The sequence below is a fragment of the Nelumbo nucifera genome, chromosome 5 (assembly GCF_055504915.1).
Source record: "Nelumbo nucifera cultivar China Antique chromosome 5, China Antique-T2T, whole genome shotgun sequence".
Classification (NCBI taxonomy): Eukaryota; Viridiplantae; Streptophyta; class Magnoliopsida; order Proteales; family Nelumbonaceae; genus Nelumbo; species Nelumbo nucifera.
In genome coordinates, this window is record NC_142653.1 from 38,138,920 (window position 1) to 38,161,073 (window position 22,154).

Below are 22,154 nucleotides of genomic sequence, written 5' to 3' on the forward strand. Positions count from 1 at the left end.
TTGTTTGGTTCATGGTTTTCAAAATTGGACCGGACCGGATGATCGGATCGGAAAAACCGAGAATCTATTTTCCTCCAAAACCGCTTTTTCCCCTAAAATTGTTGATTTTGGTCAGCAAACCGCCGACCGGCTGGTTAACCATTCAAACCGTTTTGACCATTTTCCTTTTTTTTGTCAAAACGGGCTGGTCGTTCGGGTCGAACGGTCGGACTGTTCGAACCAGTAACCGGACCCTGACCGATTCGATCACCGGTGCGTTTTTAAAAACCATGGTTTGGTTCATCCTTTTCATCTCTTTTAACTACATCATCTATGCATTAAAGCTTCTCTCCACTTCCTGCGCCTGTCATCAAGATGACTATTTCAACCATCCCTACCGTCGTCTTTCCTCATCATCACCTCTGATCTCCAACATTACACTCGCGGATGCAGAGATAAATCTGAATCGCAACTTCGGCGAGGTTATGAGAATAAAGGAAGATTTACATCAAGATATGGTGGAGGCCCAAGGAGATGTGGGGAATCGTATGGCTAGATAATCTGGTCAAGAGCCATAAGGATGAAGGGCTACCGCCATTAAAGATCTTTGGCGACACATCTTGGTTTTATTTGAAGAACCGACATGGCTACCGTTCATCCATTCGGATCCTAAGATCGTATCCGAGATGCTCAGGTTGAGAATGAAAGATGTGAGGTGGTTCGTGATTGGGGGTGACAATATGGTGTTCATCCCAGAGAAAACTGGTTAGCTTTCTGTCAAAATATGACCACAATCAGTTCTACTGCATGTGAGGTGGTTGTGACACGCCGCTACACCTGCAAAATTTTAATTTCTAGTCCAAAAGGATAAGAGAGAGAGAGAGAGAGAGAGAGAGAGAGAGAGAGGACACAAGGCAAGCAAGAAAAGAAGTTTTTTCTATGACAACTATTGAAAGGCTCTGTTGCAATGATATTCTTCACTTCACCTCCGTAAATCTTGACCACCTTACTGAAATTGTAAGTCTCTGTCTCTTCCTTGCTCACCCTTTCTCACTCTCTCGGGAATGGTTGTTGTTTCTAATGAGTTGTTTGATATGATCAATGGCAGTTCAACATGTCCTTCTACATGACCTACTTAGCTTGATGACCTCACCATCTTGTCCGTCCACTTCATATTCTGCCACAGAGACATCCTCTTCCTCCCATATGCTCCACCCTCCTCCCCCACGAATCCTTTCTCCTTGTCGCTCAATGCCGGTTGTACGCAGCTTTGCTTCGATGGGAAAAAAGAGGGTACCATGCTGCTTTATAGACTTAGACCGTGAGTGATGATCGATTTCCTGACCAGCAAATGACACCATTTGCTGGTGTTGTTGGTCGTGTTGGTGATCAGGATGGTGCTGTTCTCATTTGGGTTCACTCTTTAGGACGGCAAGAAAATGTGTGTGTGACAGAGGGGGGAAGTGATAATCGCCGCTGCTGAAAGTTGTAGCAGCAATCCTGGGTCGAAAGGAGGGAGAAGATAACCAATTGAAGGGAGAAACCCACCTATTAAATAGGAAATTTTAAGTGGGCCCCATATATATATTTATTAATTCATTTTAAATATTTCTTATTTTATTCTTGTGATTAAAATTTAACTAATATTTTTTTCTTAAAATATAAAATTTAAGGTAAGTGCTACATCAGCATTTTTTATTATTTTATTTATTTAAGAGATTATGAATGATGTCACAACACATACCTTTTTTGGCAAACCGTGGCCTTTTCAACTTAATCTAGGTCTAAATTGGCCTCTCAGATTATAAAAGGGAAAAGATGGCCTTTTTGCATAGTTTAGAAGTTATCAGAGCCGAAAATCCATTGATACTTCATACTCATGACATTAGTTCACAAGCGAGCAAAACTCGTTTAAAGCTTTGAAACCATTTTCCTTTGTCGTACTAATTTTGAGATTAGTTTTAGATAATGTTATTAGCATATTACTTTTCACTTGGTAAATGTTACTGATGCATGCAATATCTTTATTTTCCTCCCTCTCAAACAGAGATTACAATTACATGGTATAGGTAAATCTTCATGATTTGGGGTCAAGTAGTCAACCTTATAACTCACGTGACTTCTTTCTCCAGCAATTCATCTTCATGCTACTCCCTTAAAATTCAAAGTAACAAGATAGATTTTTTGCTTGAACTCTAATATATAGAAGGCCATGTTTGGGAGTGCTTAAGTTAAAAATAAGTGCTTATTTCAATAAGCATTTATTTGCATTTGGCACCCAATTTTTCAAGTGCTTATTTTTTAAAGGAATCACTTATTTTATATTGAGCGTTTGGTAGTTTTTTTTTTCTAATAAGCACTTAAATAAGCATTTGTGACTATTTTGTCCTTCATTTTTTTTTTCAAATTTTCAAAATATACCATTTGAAAGCATTTTTATTAAATTACTTTTATAAAAGCACTTTTATGAAATAAAAGTGCTTTTATAAAAGTATTTTCATAAAAATACTTTTTAAAAGGTAAAAGTACTTTTATAAAAATGCTTTCATAAAAATACTTTTATAAAATTCAATTAGGAATAATTTTATAAGTGGTATTTTAAAATTAAAATAAGGATAATTTTGGAAGAAAAAAAATTGAATAAGTGCTTATTGTATAAACACTTAAAGAAAACTGAAAATTTGGGCTTAAAAAATAAGTCCTTATCTTTAATTTTAAAATAAACACTTATTTTGATCTTATTTCCCAAATACCAATAATTGCTTAATGGTCCAAAGAAACACTTATTTTTAAGCACTCCCAAACATGGCGGAGGTACTCTTATGAGGAATTTAGATATTCTAAGATTCGAAACATTAATTGTTTTTTTTAGAATTGGGTTCAATAGGAATGAAACTCTTTGATAAAACATATAGTAAGATATCACAAACGATAACAAATGTAGGTGAACTTATAAAAAATTTAGAATTAGGGGACATGATACCTGAGATCACTACTATTCACCTAATAGAGGCTACTTTGAGGCCTCCTTTTTGACCACTTAACACTATGAATGAGAGGCATAAATTTCACTATATTTTTTGTTGTTGTCAAATCTTCAAATATATATATATATCGTGTTCAAAGGATTGTACCATTGGTGTGACCTTTATTGGTCATGAGAAAGATCCTGTTTATGAAGTTCATAAGCCCAAATAGACTCATCGAAGGTCTTTTTGTTCGTATTTGGTACCATTGCCGTTTTCTAAAAAACTGCATATTGTTGTTGTGTTGTTAAGTAGATGCCACATCGACACCAAGTCATTTTCTTACAAAAACGGATAGTGTTGCTGCCACATCGACACCAAGTCATCCAATCATAAAGAACGTTTCAGAGAAACTTGACTTTCTTGAATTTCAAGATGATGCATATTTTACATTAATTAATAGCTTATCAAATAGAAGTAATCGTTTGACTAGAAATGCTGAGTTGGCACCTATATGGCACTACTTTTCTGGGACACAACAGTGGCACCAAACACCCCATTGTCTATTGATGTCAATTAAGATCTTCTGTTTGTGTAGCCTATTCGTAGAGGTGTAGCGGCCCGGCCCGGCCCAACGGCATGCGGGTTGTGATATCTATTATGTTTCACGATTTGACACGAACTCCCTATTTCTTTTCATGTGAGCAAAAGAAAAATGAGGAGTTCGGCTTCGCTCTATGCATTCATGTGAGCAATAGAAAGAAGAGAAATTCGGCTTCGGCCAATGCAAGATCCGTTCCAACAGCTTTTATCGCCTTGCATTCTCCTATGAAATAAAGTACATAGGTACGAATATATTTCCGGTGTACTAAAGCACATCTCAAATAAGAGTTAATGGACCTTCTTCATTTTCTTTTATTTTATATCTAAAAAAGGAAAATAAAATATTCTACTTTCCCTTTTACCTCATTCCCTGTTCCTTCTTTCCCTTCCACTTTGTCTTTTATTTTTCTCTCTACCAGCACCATTAAGGGGGTGTTATTTTTTCGGATTTTGAGAGAGGGAAAATTGGTCAATGGGATTTTGGTTCCCATTGACCAAGAATCCCATGTTCTTTTTCCAAATTTATGTGGGGATTAGGGAAAGTTTATTTTCTTGGATATCTCCTAGGTGGGGGAAAGTTGCAAACATTTGAATGGGACAAAAATGTTCTTTTTAATAATGATTTTTTATGGCTAAAATGGCAATTACCTTATTTACATGAGAAATAAAAGAACATAGATAAATGCATTTACCCAGGTAAGTGTTTCCCAGAAAAAACTTACCCATGTAACTGCATTTACTCGGGTAAATAACCTACTGAAAAGCGAATGGGGCCTAAGAGAAATTTGGTTCCCTCTCTCTCTCTTGCTCATTCGTTATATCTCATAAGCTCCCTCCATTGGTTTCCCCCCACTAAAATTTCCACACAGGTAGCCGCCATTCTATCCCATGTCTTCAACCACTTTGCACTATCCATATCAAACCCTAAAAGAAGTTTTATGGAAAGGAATGCATGTGAGTACATGGGATAAAAGCTATCTTCTTTTTAGGGGTAGACATACATGAAACTAACATATCCTTTTCACCCATCCCTCATGGATTTGCTTCCTTTGGCCTTGTGGAAATGACATACCAATTAGAGGTACAAGTCAAGAATTTGCCTAAAAAAGTGAAAGCCCAAAACAAATTAATAGTAAGAAGATTCACAAAAACAACTAAAACCATAATATTGTGATTGGTAAATGCCCAAATGAAATTAAGAAGGATCCTCTCCCAAACTCTTTAATTCAAAAACAAAATAAATGAATACACAACAAACTTCTTACTTGTTAGCTAGGAAGACCAAAAGCTAGCCTCCTTTTGTTTACAAGACCACTGATCTTTCACAAATAGAAATTTATTTGAAGCTTAAAAGGGAAGATTTGTACTAAACGTATGGTTTTCACACATGTGGAAGATGGCAAAATTAGTTATAAAGGTTAGTACTATAAAATAGAAAAACTAGAGATAGAACCGTGAAATTAAATTATTTATAGGTTTTCAGAGATAAGCATATTCCATTTGGTTAACCCCACCCTTCTTTTACCTTTCTCAAGTTGGGAAATGGCTAGTTAAAGCAAAAGCTCTCACTTTTGTGAATGGTATTGATAGAGATAAAAAGTAAGGGGAACCAGGTTGCCTTGATTGGTGTTGATAAAGAGAAAAATAATGGGAAAAGAGGGGAGAGGGTATTTGGGCAAAGAACGAAAAATAGGCAGAAGAGGGAGTGAGGTAGAAGGGGAAGAAAATCTTTTAATTTTATGTTTGATTTGCTTTTTTAATATGAAATAAAAGAAACAAAGAATGTTAACTCTCGTCTCTTACATATAAAGATGGGAAACCCGTATGACACTACAAATGTCACTCCGTGGGTGGGACATTGAGATTGGCAGGTTGGGTAGAGTGATGATCCCAACTTGTTAATGTCACCCAAGACCCAAATAAGGGAGGTATTATTTAAAATAAGAGGGTAGGTTTTAGCATTTGATGTTGTTTGAAATAGGGGTGTTCACGGGTCGAGTTGGGTCGGTTTCATGGGATTTTCCCAACCGATCTGACCTAATCGGGTTACCAGAGGTGGGAACCGAAACCGACCCATTGATAGGCCAAACCGACCTGGTCGGTTTGAGTCGGGTTGGGTCGGTTTGGGTTGGTTTCGGTTTTGCTCCTGTACAAAGCCGAATAAACTCTGAATTAGTTGAGGACTTGAGTTAAGGGGAGTGGACCAACCAAATTAAGTTAGAGAATAGAAGATTTTAAGAGAAAACAAAAGTGAAATTAGAAAACTAGTAGGAAACTAGGAATTCTAATTGTAATTGCTTAATGGGCCTTCTAGTTCGAGTAGGAATTCTAATTGTAATTGCCTAATATAGGTAAAAAACTAAAAAAGGACACATAATTAATTGAATTCTAATTGTAATTGCCTAATCTAGGTAAAAAGCTAAAAAATGACATCTAATTAATTGAATTCTAATTGTAATTGCCTAATCTAGGTAAAAAACTAAAAAATGATACCTAATTAATTGAATTCTAATTGTAATTGCCTAATGGGCCTTCTATTTCTAGTAGAAGTCTAGAAGACTAGTTCAGTTTTTGTATGTACCCAACCCGAAATCGACCAGTACAAGTGAAAACCCGACCGACTCGGGTTGGGTCGGTCCAGGTTGGTCGGTTTGGTCGGGTTGGGCATTCTTATGAACAGCCCTGGTTTGAAAAGAGGTGTTCAGGTGAATTGGACGAGCTGAGGGAAATCGATGACTTGTAAAGATTCACAACAAAAAAATTGGCCTTTAGCAACAGTCAAAAATTGTTCCTAATATAGGAAAAGTTTTTGACAACAATTAAGTATTGCAAAATATGTTTTTCATAGCAGGCGTTCGTAGTAATAGTCTTTTGCAACAATCAATTGCAATTGTTGCCAAAATTTTTGTTTCAACAACAATTAATAAAAATCGTTGCCCTATAGATTTTTAACAACAAATAATTAAATATTGTTTAAAGGTACCTTTAAGGACAATCGTACTAGTCATTGTATCTAAAATCATTTTAGGCAACAACCTTTCTAGACCGTTGTTGAATGGGCAACAGTCAAGCAATTATTGCCCCCAAAGAACCATGTACAGCAATCATGTCACTACAAGAAAAATAACTTTTAGTGGAAGTCAAAATACTGTCGCTAAAAGTATTTTTTCAAATAACCTTTCTTTTATTTTATTTTTTCTAATTTTCTTCAAATAATCTGTTTTATCTATATTCAATTAAACTAAATTTGTTATTTTTTCCGATCAAATAACCAATTAATCAGAGACATTATCAGACCCGTGCAATGATGAGATGAGCAATTTACAACTGAGTTTGTCTTTGAGGAGGATTTGAAGCTGAGGTTGAAATAACTACCAACTAGAAAGTTGGCTGCTAGGAAGTGCATTGCCCCATACCTAACAAGATTCAAAACCAATGATGTTGTCTCTTTCACATTGTAAATTAAGTATGTTTGTGGACGGAGATCAATGGAGAAATTGTTTCAGTCCAATTCCAATGGTACCAGGTTGGTGAGAACGAGAAACAAATTTTGAACATTTGAATCACGAAAATATAGATTCTGAGCAATTCCAAATGAAGGGGTGGAAATTAAAGAATTTAGATACTTTGTAGATGCATTGTCTGAAGATTGAATACAAATTTCTTTAAATGAAGCATTATCCATTAACTGTAAAACATGGATAACGAAAATTAAAATAAACCCATGATTTCCTAAAGATATTGATCATTCAATAGTTGCAACAACAAACAAAGTAAAGTGAGTAATCCATTTGGTTGTTCAACTGGATTCAAATAGAACCACCTCATGGGGAGGACAGCTTTGGGGATTACATCTTTGTAATTTCTGGGTTGGGCAACTTGATTTTCTTATATGTTTGCAATAATTTAATTGAATGTAAGGAAGAACTCATGGAATCAACGGAGTTCTAAGAAGTTGTATACCTTTGGTGGGTTTTAGCTGGTGGCATGAGGGGTCCTGCCTTTCTGTTTCTTGCGATAAGGCCTCTAGAAATGGGAGACATTAGTCGATCAGTCAGGCTCATATACCTGCATTGTAAGTAATCACAGAGTTATAGAATATGTAGGAAGAAAAAGAAAGAAACCCATTAATGTTTTTGTTGAAGCTTTTGTGGTGAAATCCGTCAACTTTACTTGAATGACTTGGGGACTTTGAGAGCATCAGGGGTGATGGCTTTGCGTATTTCATTGCCGGAACCTTGGGACTCCAGACCTTGCTGCAGAGTTTGAGGAGGTGTTCTCTCTAAAGAAAACTATTCTCAGGTTGGGTTGGTTGTTGCTGAAGCGTTTCCTCTTCAACAACTTCTAATGAACCAGCCCAAGAATCTTCACTCTATACCCCCATTCTTGTCAGGGCCAGGCTTCAAGATCACTATCCTTGTTGGTACAAAAGATCTAGACTTACCCAGTTTGTTATCATAAGTCTTACCAAATTTATGTTCACAATCCATTAGGGGGATCTGCTCAAAGTGACTAGATTTTGTTCCGTTGTTCAGGTTCTCTTGAGCAAGCCATTGCCCGGGAATTCTGCTAAGTTCAACAACATTTGGATGTTCCCAAACTTTGGTTGCTTGCCATGCTTCAAATTCTTTCTTTGAATTTATGTAATTCCTCCTCTTGAGTAAAAGGATAATTTGAGTGCATGCACAAGAGAGAGCTAATAGTTAGTATTACCTCTCGACATTTTTGAATTTTCTCTATCTAATATGCAATAAGTTAAGATAGTTAAAACCATCAATATAGATCCAACCCATTCCCTGTGTGCCTCGTGTATGGGTTAGCCAACAGTATGGTCTAGCATATAGAAAGTTTAAACTTCTCTGCACTTATAAGATTACCTGAACTTGTGGGAAAATTTGTCCTCTCTATCTCACTATCATCAATAATACTGTTATAAACACCACAAGCACATATTAATAAATAGGCAGACATTAACTTAAGATTTTTAGAAGAAAGACTTGTCAATCATGAACCTCCACAACTATAGCAACCCCTTCAATGAATCCACGTTATTCTTATAGAGATTTATTAATATGTATGAAAGAAAAAGAACCATATGTCCCAACTTTTGTTGGGAGGGAGACACCCAATAAGGGGGTTCAAATAGTTTCCCTGGTAGAATAAACTGATAACATCTAGCTAAATAGAAACTAGTTGAGAAGGACCTATGATAGCCGCAAGTTGATGCTTGACGGTTTCCATTGGTTGTAATAAAAAATAACTAGGGATTAGGGCTGCATGAATATAGCTGCATTACATAACTAATCAGTCCACCAAAACGTGTTGAACTGATAGAATAATAAGACTAACTAACTATAATTACTGAAGGAGATAAAGGCCTAAGGATTTGGGAGAATATATGGATGGGACTAGTTGTTGTTTTAATGGAGACATAAAGGATCGAATAGTGATGTAAGAGTGGATGGGCTGATAAATATGTATACAGATTCCTAGCAATAAAAAGCAAGGACCAAAACAAGAGAAATATGAAAATTAGTGTAGTCTTCCTGGAACCAATAGCAGAAAACTAACCTCCTTGTGTACTAGTAATTGATTAGTTCTACGTTGGAAATTAGAATAAACCTTGTTCTCCACTCTACTTGATCTAAGGCCATAGTTTTTTTTCTGAAGGTTAAGACCTTCGATCTATTAGTAAAAAAACTATCTCTAATGCCTAGTTTTCTTGTAGTGTGCAATTGCCTAAAGTGCAACCATCAGCTAATTTATTGGTTCCCAAAACTAGTCTAAATTGGGTTGGTTTGAGGTTAGCCTCAACCTAATTGAAGGGGGTATTATGCATTGTTGTCACAAAAAGTGCAGTGTGCTCCAGAGCATATAAAATATGGCATGCAAAGAACAAAGTAAGGCAATTTGGTTTATGCACCAATGGAATGATTATGGTATTCTAAAAAAAACCACCAAGCATCAGATGTAAACTTACATTGCTAATTTGATTTCCCATTTTTGACCAATATCATCTCATTTAAGCTTGGTTGGAGGGAGAGGACACTGCATCCTATTTATGTTGCTTTGGGTCTACACTACATGCTTTTACCATTTTCTCTGCCTCAGCTTTCTAAAGTAAAGCCTTGATCATGCAACACTTTCATCATCATCTCCCTCATTTTCGTTTCCTCTCCTTCAAGTTGCATGTTCATTATTACCTCAGCCTGCTTGTCAATCAGCTTGAAGTGTTCTTCAATGGCAACCTCCTGCAATGAAATATCAATTATCCATTAAGCAATCAAAATTGCATTAGAACCATAGTCATCCTCACTATACAACGCTGAAACTTGAGTTGGGTGTACACAACTTCTGGCCTTGGAAGTTTACAAGTTAATAATCTCATGTTTCAATAATTTCTATAAATTAGGTAAAAGATAAAAACTCAATGCTCCTTAAATTTTTTTGATACAGAAATTAATACCTGCTACAATATAATGCATCCACATTATGACCAAGGGAGCAATTATTGTTGTTTTCTAAAGCAGGTGCTTCATCTCCATCACACTCCCTAGAAGAAGTTTCTTTTGGCCCATAGGCAGTTCCTACTATCTCTGAAAGCAACTTAACCAAAGCTTCAAACCAGCCAAAATTTCTCTTTGAATGATATTTGTAGTCATGAAGTTTCTTTTTTACTTGTGTTAGACAAATGAGTGAAGCTTTAATCCAAGAAGGAAAAGGCTCCCAAATAGAATATATGTTCTTGAAAGCACTTGTGCCCTTGTATGTTTTTGTTTAAGGAGAAAACAAGTTACAAAAAATGCTAATTTCTACCAACAAACATGACACATCAGGTCTGTTTGGTAGGTACTGAATCTACTCCACTAAATATTTCTTCGTTTTGCAACTTGACCACCTCCTATTGTCCCTAGGATTGGGCCCACCTAGGCCTCCAACAAGCTAATCATCTACACTTTGGACATCTTTATTACATACAATCATGTTCTTAGATTAATTCCAAGATTGTTAACAAATTAAGCGACCCTAATGACCCTATCCTAGTCTGTTTGACAACCATTTGAATAGCAGCCTCTCTGAGTCTCTGCTTTCCCAATCACTGCCATTAACCGAGAAGAGTAACCCCTAAAAAAATGATTGTTTCTTTCACCCCAAAGCACCCAAAAAAGGATTAAAGGAGAAGCAAGCAACACAATCCTGCCTCTTTTACTAAGCCCAGCTGAGGGCCATGCAGAAACTAGGCAGCCAATGTCATTGGGAAGAACCCAATCTTTGCCAAAGTCTAATGAAATGAGTCCACACTACAAAAAGATGGGGCAGTGCAAAAGAATATGACTGACTGATTCCCACCCCTACTGACAAAGGGAGCACCAATTGACCTAAATCATGCCTCTAGCCATCAAATTCAAAATTAATCTCGTTCTTAAGTCCTAGAAGCTACACAGGGCAACTATCCCATTTCTTTTTCACGCATTAAGTTGAAAATTTCAGTTATGACCAAGTATAACTACATCAAGCAGAATGATCCACCGTAAACACTGAAAAATAAGCCATAAGGTAGTATCTACCTAGCATACCGACAATATATATCCCTTTAATATATCCCCAGAGCAATGTAAGTAGAAACCATCTGAAAATACAAATTTCATTTGATCATTCTACCAAAAACTAGGGGATGTACAATCATCAAATGCACATGACTAAAGCTAAATCATACGTTGTTGCCCTTTACTACAATAATAAATATACTAAAAAGAATTAATGAACTATAATAAAACTTAAAAGGATCACAATGAACAAAAATAAGAAAAATAGAGAACCCAATAAGGAAAAAAGACAACAAAAATGGGAAGGTCATCAACTATAGAACTTATCAAAAGCTTCTCGATCTGCTAATTAAGGTCACTATCATCATGGTTGCTAATGTTCAAAGGGATGGAAGCAAATCTTGATAGGGAAGTTCAACGACAGGTAAGGGCTTGAATGAGGTAGAAGAGGACAAGGATGAAGACGCGAGTAAGGGATGTCTAAGGCAAACAAAAGAGATAACCTGCACCATTGAAGGTATTCCCTTCAGGATCTAGAGGAAGATTTTAAAAGGACAACCATTTCAATAAAGTCCTCTGTTCTTGTAGTGGCCTCGGCGCATGAACATCGCCCTAGGACAGCTCCGCCATAGCCCCTATAGACCAAGCAAAAAATGAAAATAATATAATATCGATAGAAAAAGAACTCACACAGATGGATAAGAATGTTAAAGTGGATTGCAGTGAACTCATCCACGAACCTTAACATGATATGAGTTTCAAGGATGAATGGAGGAGAACGCAAAACGAGATAGGGGAAAAGGAGAACCCAAACACCTGTGAACGGGAAAGTTTAGCGCTCATTTTTCTTTTACTGTTCTTTTAATAGTTGAAAATAGATTATATGTATAGTGGCATTTAATACTTTAATTACTTTTTTGGGCACAATTTATTAGAGATACATCAAGAATTATAGTGGCATTTATATTATATTTGAGCAGCAATTTAAAATGTGATGGTTAAAATACATAGTGGCATTTTTAAGATATGTCATTAAAGATGATCTATAATGGCATTTAGAAAAACACCATTATAATTGGAATTTGTTGTAGTGATATGATTTATTTTAAATATATATTATTTAAATTATATATCAAAATATATTTAAAATATTATTTATATTATGAAAAGTTTCTTTATTTTAAGAGATCTTTTCTTTCCAAAAAAATTATTAATTAAAAAATTCAATGATTCAAGCCCTTAATAGGAAGTTGGTCTTCATCAAGGATTGGGTAAGGAGTCAAGACGAGGACTAAAAAGTCTGGGTCAAGGATGGGGAGTGTGGTGCCCACCCTAACCTTCCATTGTCATTCATATTTAGAATAGTTTTGCTCAATAGTTGACAATTGTTATTTTTGGCAACAACTACTTATAATTGTGGTCATGCAAGTTTTGCCCAACGTTTTGAACCTTCTATTGATTCAAACAATCAAACCGTTTAAACCGTCACTTTGCCATGATTCTGGGTTCAATTTTCCTAAAACTCAAGGTTTGTTAAAAAATTGTTGATTTGATAAAAAACTATCTAGCCTATGTAGTTGAACCGTTGATATGTTCAACCTGGATTCAAATCCAGGTTATAATATATAAATTTTCAGTGGTCAAGAAAAACCTCTTTTATGGACTCAAATCCCAATTTTTAATATTTTTATAAATAAAGAAATATAAATTAAACTTAAATTAATACATATGTATGCATATATTATTTTATTGATGTAATACTTGTTAGATTACATGTCATGATCTGACCCATTTAACTCGAATGGTCAAACTAGGGTGACCCACGCCTCAAAGGTAAAAGCAATTCAGCCTCTAGGTTTATTTTTAAAACATTGTTGTTGCCAACAGTCCAACAGTTGAATGAGACAAAAAATGCCCCTTTTAATGATAGATTTTTATGAAGCTTAAAATGATCATTGCCTTATTTACATGGGAAATAAAAAACATGGGTAAATGCACTTACCCGGGTAAGTGTTTCCCAAGAAAAACTTACCTAGATAACTGTATTTACCCGAGTAATTAATTTACTGAAAAGTGAATATGGCCTTTGGAGGGAGATATTCCCAATATATCGACAATCAGGCATAAATTCGATGAACTTGGATTTGATCATAATTGAGCCGCCTCACAGCCTTTTTGCAGTCGTGCATTAGAATCATCTTTGTATTTGCATTTTTTATTGAATGAGAGATATTCCCATTGCACGGCTGAAATGGATTATGAGGATAATGTGAGGTGGCTTGTGAGGACTAAATACGAATTCCACTGGAGCCCTACCCATTCCTACTCACACCACACATTACAACCAAGATGTTCACGATGTGCGTATGTGGTGCATATCCATAAAGCAAAGTGTGTATGAAACACATTGATAACACGAAAATACAAATTTACAATTAGGGTAAAATACAAAACCTCCCTTGAGGTTTTGACAATCATAAAAATATCCCCTATAGTTTCACTTTAATAAAATCCTCCCTTTGAATTTTTAAAAAATTCAACAAAAACCTCCCTTCTGTCACTAATCCAGGTGGAAAAGCATTAAACTAGTGCATCAAAAATTTCCAAATACCCATTTTACCCTAACAAAATCGGTAGCAACACACCCAAAACCGCTATTGTATTTTCGTTCTAGTCAAATAATGCAGCTCTTCCCTATGGTCATCGAAACAATAACCCTCTCTCTCATCCTACTCTTAGTCGGGGTCACCGATGCACACAATATCACGTGCATCCTAGCAAAGTACCCCGAATCTCCATCTTCAACCAACACTTAGCTATCACTCAACTCGTCGTAGAGAACAACCAATGCGAGACCATCATGATCTGCGCAATCTACAATGGCAGCATGTCAGACCTCCTACCCAAGCACCTCTCCATCTACACCATTAAATTATCAAAAACATCCTATCCCTTCATGTTCTCCTCGATAATTTTGGTGCACAGAAGTTGCATAAAATGGCAAACAATATGGTCTTGACTACCACTATGTTCCAAGCACTGGCTCCGCCCCCAGCTCTTCTAGCTTCGTCAATATCCCCGATCTCAAAGGCAGCAAGGTCGGCTTTGGAGTTGAATCCAACCATGGCAAGGTCATGGCATCCATTGAAGATGAAACCCCCACTCCGGGTCCCAGCTAGCTAAACCTCACATCTCTAATGTCAGAGCGAGGTTGTAAGGTTTCCGCGGATATGCTAGTGGCTTCCAAAGCTGAGTAGACATTTGACAACAACATTGAAGGAGGGTTAATAGTGTTCTGCCCCACTAACCAGGTGTTTAAGGACTTCATGCCCAAATGCAATAACCTAACAGCGGATGGGAAGAATTTGTTGTTGTATCATGAAATTCCTGTTTACTATTCCATGAAAATGTTGAGGTCGAACAATAGAGTTGTGAACACGTTAGCAATAGATGGTGCCAATAAGTATTATTCCAAAATTAAGAACAACGGTGAGTTGGTAAAATTGGAGAAGATCGTGGCGTCCAAGATAACGAGGATGTTGCTAGACCAACATCCTCAGGCGATTTACACGATTGACAAAGTGTTGTTACCCAAGGAGTTATTCAAGGCTTTGCCAATGCCAATGCTAACACTGGCTCCAACATTGGCGCCTATGGTTGCTAAGTCTTCAAGGCATTAAAGCATGCATCACCACCAGTACCAGAGTCTATGTTTTTGAATGGTGAATTGTTTCATCAAACCCTAGCTAATGTCAAATGGCATTGTTAGGAGATGGACAATAGTGGTTTTGGATATGTTGCTTCCGACTTGGCTAGGGTAAAATGGGTATTTGGAAAATCTAGGGGAGGATTTTGTGACAAAAGTGAGATTTTTGTTGAATTTTTTAAAAATTAAGGGGAGGTTTTTGTGATTGTCAAAAACTTAAAGGGAGGTTTTTATATTATACCCTTAAATTATATGATTGAGATGAGACGGATCTGCTCCTCACATATGGCGCCTCACACACACATCCTACCATGCATTGGGAGCATCTCCCGTACTTATGAATTATTATTCACGGGAGATGTTCTCAATGCATGGCGGATGTACATATGAGGCGCCCGTTCGTGAGGTGCAGATAGATATTGTCTCGATGGAGATTTAGACTCTATCTCGTCTTAGTGACGGGATCTGCTCCTCACAAATGGGCGCCTCACAGGCATATCCACCATGCATTGGAAACATCTCCTGTGAATAATAATCAATGGGAGATGTTCCCAATGCATGATAGGATGTGCGTGTGGGGCGCCTGTGAGGCGCCAAGTGTTTGAAGCTGATCCGGTCTACATTCGACATGACTCGGGATTTATATGACTTGTGAGCCAAGTCAAGCGAAGTCTCCAACTGTTAATCTATAATCAAACTCGGACGGCCTAATCCTGTCCGTCATTTTTGCCATCCGTTTCGTTTCCAATTTTACCGAAAAGAAAAACTGAGCGGGAAAATAAAAAGAAAATCATTCAAAAGATAATAAAACCAGCGCCATCATGCGGTTATTCTTCTGCCTACCCGTTCAATGGTTGGTTGTAAATGTGGACCCCAGTGCCAAGCAATTGGATTTAGAATGGTGCAGGCTGTACCTTAGAAACCCCTTCTTCACAGATGGCAGTTAGGTGGGACCTACACCATTCCTTCTTTTTTCTTTGTTTTGGTAGTAAAGAAGAACTCACCATTAAGTGGGTACAATACAACATGGATAGGTCGCACATTGAGATTTTCATATACCTTACAATGTGGGCGTTCGAAGAGATGGCCAGGATATCTACTGAAAAAGATGAAAAGAGACATTCTAGTATTGAACGGATGGGATTAACATGGGCGTGAACCATCTATGTGGAATGAGCCAGTAGTAGTTTATCTACAATGAATTTAGATTATGCAGTATTTCTGAGCTCCAACCCTATGTCATGCAGAGAGCTGGTTTGGTCGACTCGCAGTCGAGAACCTACTGAAGCATGAAATTGCGCCATTACACTGAACTACATTCCTCTGCCTTTTCTCTCTGTTCTCCTTCTTCTTTACAATGAATCAAAGAAAGCTTCTTCTTCGTAACAAGGTTGAGGTAAGTCTATTTATCCTTTACTTTATTTCCGTTATTTCTGCTTTCTTTCTTTCCTTTTCCTTTCTATTCTGTTCGATTTCATCATTTCGATGAATTTATTGTTTTACTCGCTCTTCCCAGTAGAGTAATGCATTCGTTCTTCATATAATCTACTGGCAATGAATGCTTTTAGGTTCTACAATGCGTTTTTCTCTAAATTTCTGTCAGGTTTGTAGCTTTTTCTGATTGCCCAAGTTGTAGAGTTCTTTTATAGTTTCTTTTGATGGGTGAGTTTCTCTTATGTTTTAACTTTAACTTATGAGTTTTTCGAAGAGATTGAGTAAAGCTGAGATTGAACCACTATACTGGTGGTGGGTACATATACTCTGTTTTTCTTGTTTTCTCCATGTTCTGTTCATTATAGTCTCCGGGTATCTCGTCATTTCCGTTAATTCGTTGGAACCAAGCGATATAAGGTATGCCAGAGAAAATGTTTTTTTTTTAATAGGCATCGGCAACTTCTTGTGAAATCTCTTTTGCTTCCATAAGCTTTCCTTCATTTATTTATTTTTTTAATGTTAAATTATTGTCAATGTTTGAAGCAGTACTTTAGGTGGCTGTTTGTCGAAATTTAAATTTATCTTTCTGATTTTGATGAAATGCATGAATAGAGCTGAATTGTGTTGATATGGTGGTTGATGCCTAGGTGAGGCAATTTGAGGAAGGTCTACGTGGCTCATGGCATCCTGGAATAGTTGTTGCAGTCTCTGACTTAAGTCGCTCTGTTGAGTATGACGAGCTTCTATGTGACAAAGGTGAGTCAAAGCTTGTAGAGGCCATACCTGTTACAAAAGCGGTGGAGGGCCTCTGCCTCCGCCATCGTGTCCGAACAACCTACCGTGGATGTATCCGACCCCCACCTCCCCCTTTGTCAACTAAAACATGCCAGCGTAAGCTGACTTATGGTCTCTGTGTTGATGCATTCTATGAGGACGCATGGTGGGAGGGCGTGGTGTTTGATCAGGAAGAGGGTTCGGAGGAACGTTCTGTGTTTTTTCCTGACGAGGGGGACGAGCGCAAGTTCAAGGTTGATGATTTGCGCATAAGCCGTGATTGGGATGAATTCTCGGGTGGTTGGAGAGATCGAGGCACCTGGGTTTTGATGGGGTTGGCTGAGGAACTTGAGCGAGATACACCGTTATCTGCTTTTGTGAAGAAGCTTTGGTACAATTTACGAGTTAATGCTGGTTTTGTGGAAATGATTTCAGAGTGGACATGTGGTATCAAGATTTTGTGGAGTAAGTACCTCATGCAGGTTGCTATGGAGATTGCAGTTGAATCTAGTCGCCAAGTGCTTCTTCCACCCAATCTTCCAGCTGGTGTCTCGAGGAAAAAAGGGAAAAAGTCAAAAAATTCTAAGCAGATTGATACTCACTTGCTGTTGCGTGCTCCAGATTTTCAACAAGGCAGCTGCAATAGCTTCCACATTGACACAAGCATAAATAACGTAAAATCATCTCCTGTTTTACCCAAACAAAAGAAGCAGTCAATTGATTTGCAGTGGGTATTGCAGGGCATTCACAACCAAGGCACGGGTAATGCTTGCATGGCTAATAATTCTAGAGGAAAAAATGTAAAGGCAGTTAATAACTCACCTAAGGAAATCAATAAGACTGTTACTAAAGGAAGGAATTCTAAAAGACCAAAGAAGAGTAAGGTCAACTCATGTTCACAGGCTGTGGTAGTTGAGAAAGAAAACTCTGAAAGCATTCTGGTCGACTGCTCTGGTCAGGCTAAAAAGTTGTCTCTTATTTTACTACCTCAACAAGAAAATGAGCCACTTAAGTTGAGACTGAAAATATTGGAACCAGAGTCCCTTGTGATTTCAAGTGGGAAAGAGGAAATAGTGAATGATGCTTCTCTCGTGCACAGTAATGCTACTACTGAAAGTACCTGTGATCCTGTCCCCTTTGATTTCTCAGCTCAGTGTAAAAGAAAGATATCCGGTATCGTTCAACCTAAAGAAAAGAAGAAGCCAGTCAAGAAAATATTGACGCCAAAAAAACCAAAGGGCCTTGTAATTCATGAAACTAAGGATAAGGGACTTCTAGTTGACACCTCAGGCACAGGAAATGAAATGTCAACTGATGTTTTCTTTAAACAGTGTAATGTTGTTGGTAAAGATAACAGAAAACCAATCCCCATTGATTGCCTTGGTCAGAGAAAACGACGGGTATTATGTGTTCCGCCCAATAATAAGAAGCTTAGTGCCCAGACAAAGAAGACCGTAGAGAAACCAAAGGACCTTTTGTTGCACCAAACTAAGGATAATGAATCTCTGGTTGATCACTTAACTGGAAAAAGTGAAAAGGCATTACAAAGCAATCACTCAGTTCTTGAAAGGCAGAATTTGATGGAACCAAATCAAACTGGGAATATGAATATCTTAACAGTGGCATTTCCCATCAGTCACGAGAGAAGGAAGAGAAAGGCTTCATTTTCTGTCACTAGAAAAAACAATTGTCTACATGCAAGAAAAAGGGCCTTTCAAGAAATTCAGCAGGTCAGTGTTAATATCAAATCACAGTCAGAGGAAGATGAAGGGGCAATTGATTTATCCCTTAATCGAGCTGATGGATATATTAAACGTTGTTGTCACTCTCTTCTGTCTTCCAATTCTGACAAAATGGTCAGGCTTAAAAATATGGTATCCTGTCCTCAAAAGCGAAGGAAGAAGTATCATAGTAGCCAACAAAGTGATGCAGTATGCTTTGTGTGCCATTTTGGAGGAATGCTTATTCTCTGTGATTACTGCCCATCCTCATATCATTTGAGCTGCATTGACCTTAAGGTGAGCCTTTTGTTTCCAGAATTATTGATCGTATACCTATTTTAACGAAGGGCTAGAAAAAGAAAAAAAAAGAAAACTATCATCTGAAACAGGTGGTCAAATTTGTCATTTCCAAACTCAAAAGCTATGTTAGTCAACTCTGTAACTTCTATCAATGGTGAAGATCTACTTAAACTATATAACAAATACCTAAAAAAAAAAGGAAACGTTAGTTTGTCAGTTTGTGCTTGGTACTTGAGTTCTCTAGTTTTCTGTAAAAATTCCACTGGACTGAGGTACTCTTTCTTTTCACCAAAAAAAGGTACTCTTTCTCAGGGAAATCATAACTTATCAATTTGTGTAAAAAATTTGAGCCATGATCTGATTAGAATTTTTATTATTTATGTTTCTAAGGTTGTAAAGAATGCTTGATTCAGAGAAGTGACTGGTTGGTTTTGCTAAAAATTTCCAACTCTCAATCTAACTATTAATACACTGAAATATTCAGGGCACCGTATAAGTTACTCAAAGCATCTCACTATTCCTTTCTGTGACTTATAAGTATCATAATATTTTCCCTTTATTATGCCAAAGTTACTAGTATTCTAGGTTCTAACTTTGATATTTCATGGTGGAAGAAATTAGACCAGGTAACAATTCTGGTACAATATGCTTAAGACACAGTGTCTTGGTGCAGGCCTACTTAGGGCCATGTCTGAGCTAGCTCTATAGCCCTTGTGTTAAACACTACCAGAGTCTGACCTGCCCTGAAGGTCACCCTTATGTGGCAGGCTTATAGGAGTCAAATTGTATGCCCATGAGCTTGGCATGGTCAAAGTCAGTTTGTTGGAAAGGTGTTCGCTTGCTTCTTGGGTCATGCCAAGCATATAAACAAGTTGGTAAAGTTGTCACTGTATATATGATGCTCAACGGTTTTTTTTTGGTTAAGCTATGATGTTTAATGATTTTACATACAGATCCTTGCATCACCCCAAGCAGTTACATGGTATACATGCTTTTTGTGGTGAAAAATTGCAGTTCTCTTTGTTGAAAGAGTTCTCTTTCTATTTTTGAGTTGCCAAGTGTTATAATGTTGTGAAATATATCCTTTGGCAGCATTATATGTTCACATTGTCTAAATTGTTTCTGAGGTAGCTTCTGACTTTCTGTGATATAACTAATCTGTGCAGATCGGCAAATATTACTTGTTTGTTAATATCTTCCTAGATTAAATGAGATGTAGAATTTTAGTAGGTATCGTTTCTGAATGGAAAGTGACCTGTTTGATGTTTGTTCTATTTCAGGATGTTCCTGAAGGGAAATGGTACTGTCCTTCTTGTCGATGTGGTATATGTGACTCGAGGGATGCGAACACTGATGGCCAGTCATTCACTGAGATTTGCTATCAATGCACACGCCAGTGTTGGTCTCCTATAAATTCCTTACATGTTTTGGTCATTCTTATTTCAAAGACTAATCTGTTTCTAATTCCTTCTTGTAGACCATAAAGAGTGTCTCGGTAGAATGAAATTGCTAGCCACTCGAAGTTGTTCAGCAGAGACATTTTGCAGTCAAAATTGTTTGCAGGTATTTTGCTTATACTAGCAATTCAAGCCCTCTTGGAAGGTGCTTATAAATATATTTTACATTATTATGCTCTATAGCAGCTTCCTGACGTTTGGTTTATTTTTCTAACTCAATGAAGTTACTTACGATGTGCAAACTGTCTAAATTAAATTTTATATTATGAAATTAGTCATATCAATGAGATATAATCTTGTTGACTTTGTTATTGTGAGTTCTGATTTTGTACAGTAATTAATAATCACCTATGCTCCCTGATTGGTAGTTACTAAGGTTAATGGTGGTAGAATGGTTCGGATCTGGAAAAACAAATGGGCTGTTTGGTTCTGTCAGTACTTGGTAGACCTGTTTCAAACTTGGTTTTGGAGTTGGGTGGTGGGTTGACTTCATTGGGTTTGGTGTGACAACACTGGCCTAACTCAGGTGCTCATGTAATTAAGATATAGTATGGGATATGAATTGATTCAAAAGGATCTGTTGCTGCAAGGTTCCCTAACCCAAAAATCTGAGTTCAAATTTGAGATTCAACATAATCGAGTTGGATTTGGATGTGAAGCTGATAGTCAACAAATAGGGGTGTAAACTATACCCAAAAATCCGAGTTCAAATTTGAGATTTGACATAATCGAGTTGGGTTTGGATGTGACATGATTTGATTTGATAAATATCTCAACTGATTATATATTTATTTTATAATATAAATTACATAAATAATTTATATATATTTATATACTTTATATAAAAATATTTATATGTTATATATTTATGTTAATTGCCTAAAATAATTAATTGGCTGAATTCAGATAAAATCAAATATCCAATTATTTAATTGAATTAGTAGAAGTTCAAGACTGCTATCAGCCTTGAACCCTAATAGATTTCAGGTTCGAAAATAGAAGGAAAATGTAGAGAAGAGAAGAGAGAACTGTAGAACACAAAGGGTTGAAAGGAGGGACAAAATCTGAATGTTCTGCCGCCGCCACTTCTATTTAGTATTTATAGGTTATGCTCATTACATGGAAAGGACGGATCTGCCCTTAGTATTTACATAACAAATAGAACAAAATAAAACTGAAATAAATAACAACTGAAATAACCGACTGACCACCAGCTAACCCTAGGATGACTAGAACACATTCTACCCTACGAACACAGTGGGACCATAGCCGATTGTAGTCTGCTAGCTGCATGTTGGATGTGATGTACGGGAGACACACTTCTTGTGATGAGACCCTCTCTCGTACAAAATGTCGATCAACTTCAATATGTTTAGTTTTGTCATGCTGCATCGGATTGTGTGCTATATTAATAGCCGCTTGATTATTGCAATACAGCATCAGGGGCTTCTCATACTCAATGCCCAACTCCTCAAGTAGTGATCTCAGCCACTCCGTTAGCCATTGACCTGTATTCAGCTTCAACACTAGATCGGGAGACAACACTCTGTTTTTTACTCCTCCAAGAGACAAGGTTACCTCCCACAAGGGCACAATATCTAGAGGTAGACCTTCTGTCATCAACACTCCCAGCCCAATTGACATCCGTATAGACCTCCACCTTCATG

General features: G+C 37.1%; 1 protein-coding gene and 1 pseudogene across 6 annotated transcripts in view; both read left to right on the forward strand.

The window, feature by feature from the left end:
• Positions 1-13,776: 13,776 nt before the first annotated feature.
• LOC148791431 (fasciclin-like arabinogalactan protein 1 pseudogene) lies at positions 13,777-14,864 on the forward strand (annotated as a pseudogene).
• Positions 14,865-15,847: 983 nt separating this feature from the next.
• Positions 15,848-22,154, forward strand: part of LOC104606694 (uncharacterized) — a 56,332-nt gene continuing 50,025 nt past the window's right edge. For 3 of the 6 annotated variants that reach the window (XR_736804.3, XR_736805.3, XM_010272024.3), the window contains exons 1-4: positions 15,852-16,197; positions 16,883-19,027; positions 20,311-20,428; positions 20,508-20,593. Coding sequence is in view for 1 of the 6 variants with exons in the window: in XM_010272024.3 (XP_010270326.1) it covers positions 16,159-16,197; positions 16,883-19,027; positions 20,311-20,428; positions 20,508-20,593 (2,388 nt within the window). In the remaining 5 variants the exon portion in view is untranslated. Of the gene's footprint in view, positions 16,198-16,882; positions 19,028-20,310; positions 20,429-20,507; positions 20,594-22,154 lie in introns of all 6 variants that reach the window. The other 3 variants (XR_016076620.1, XR_736807.2, XR_016076619.1) reach the window with 3 other exon arrangements.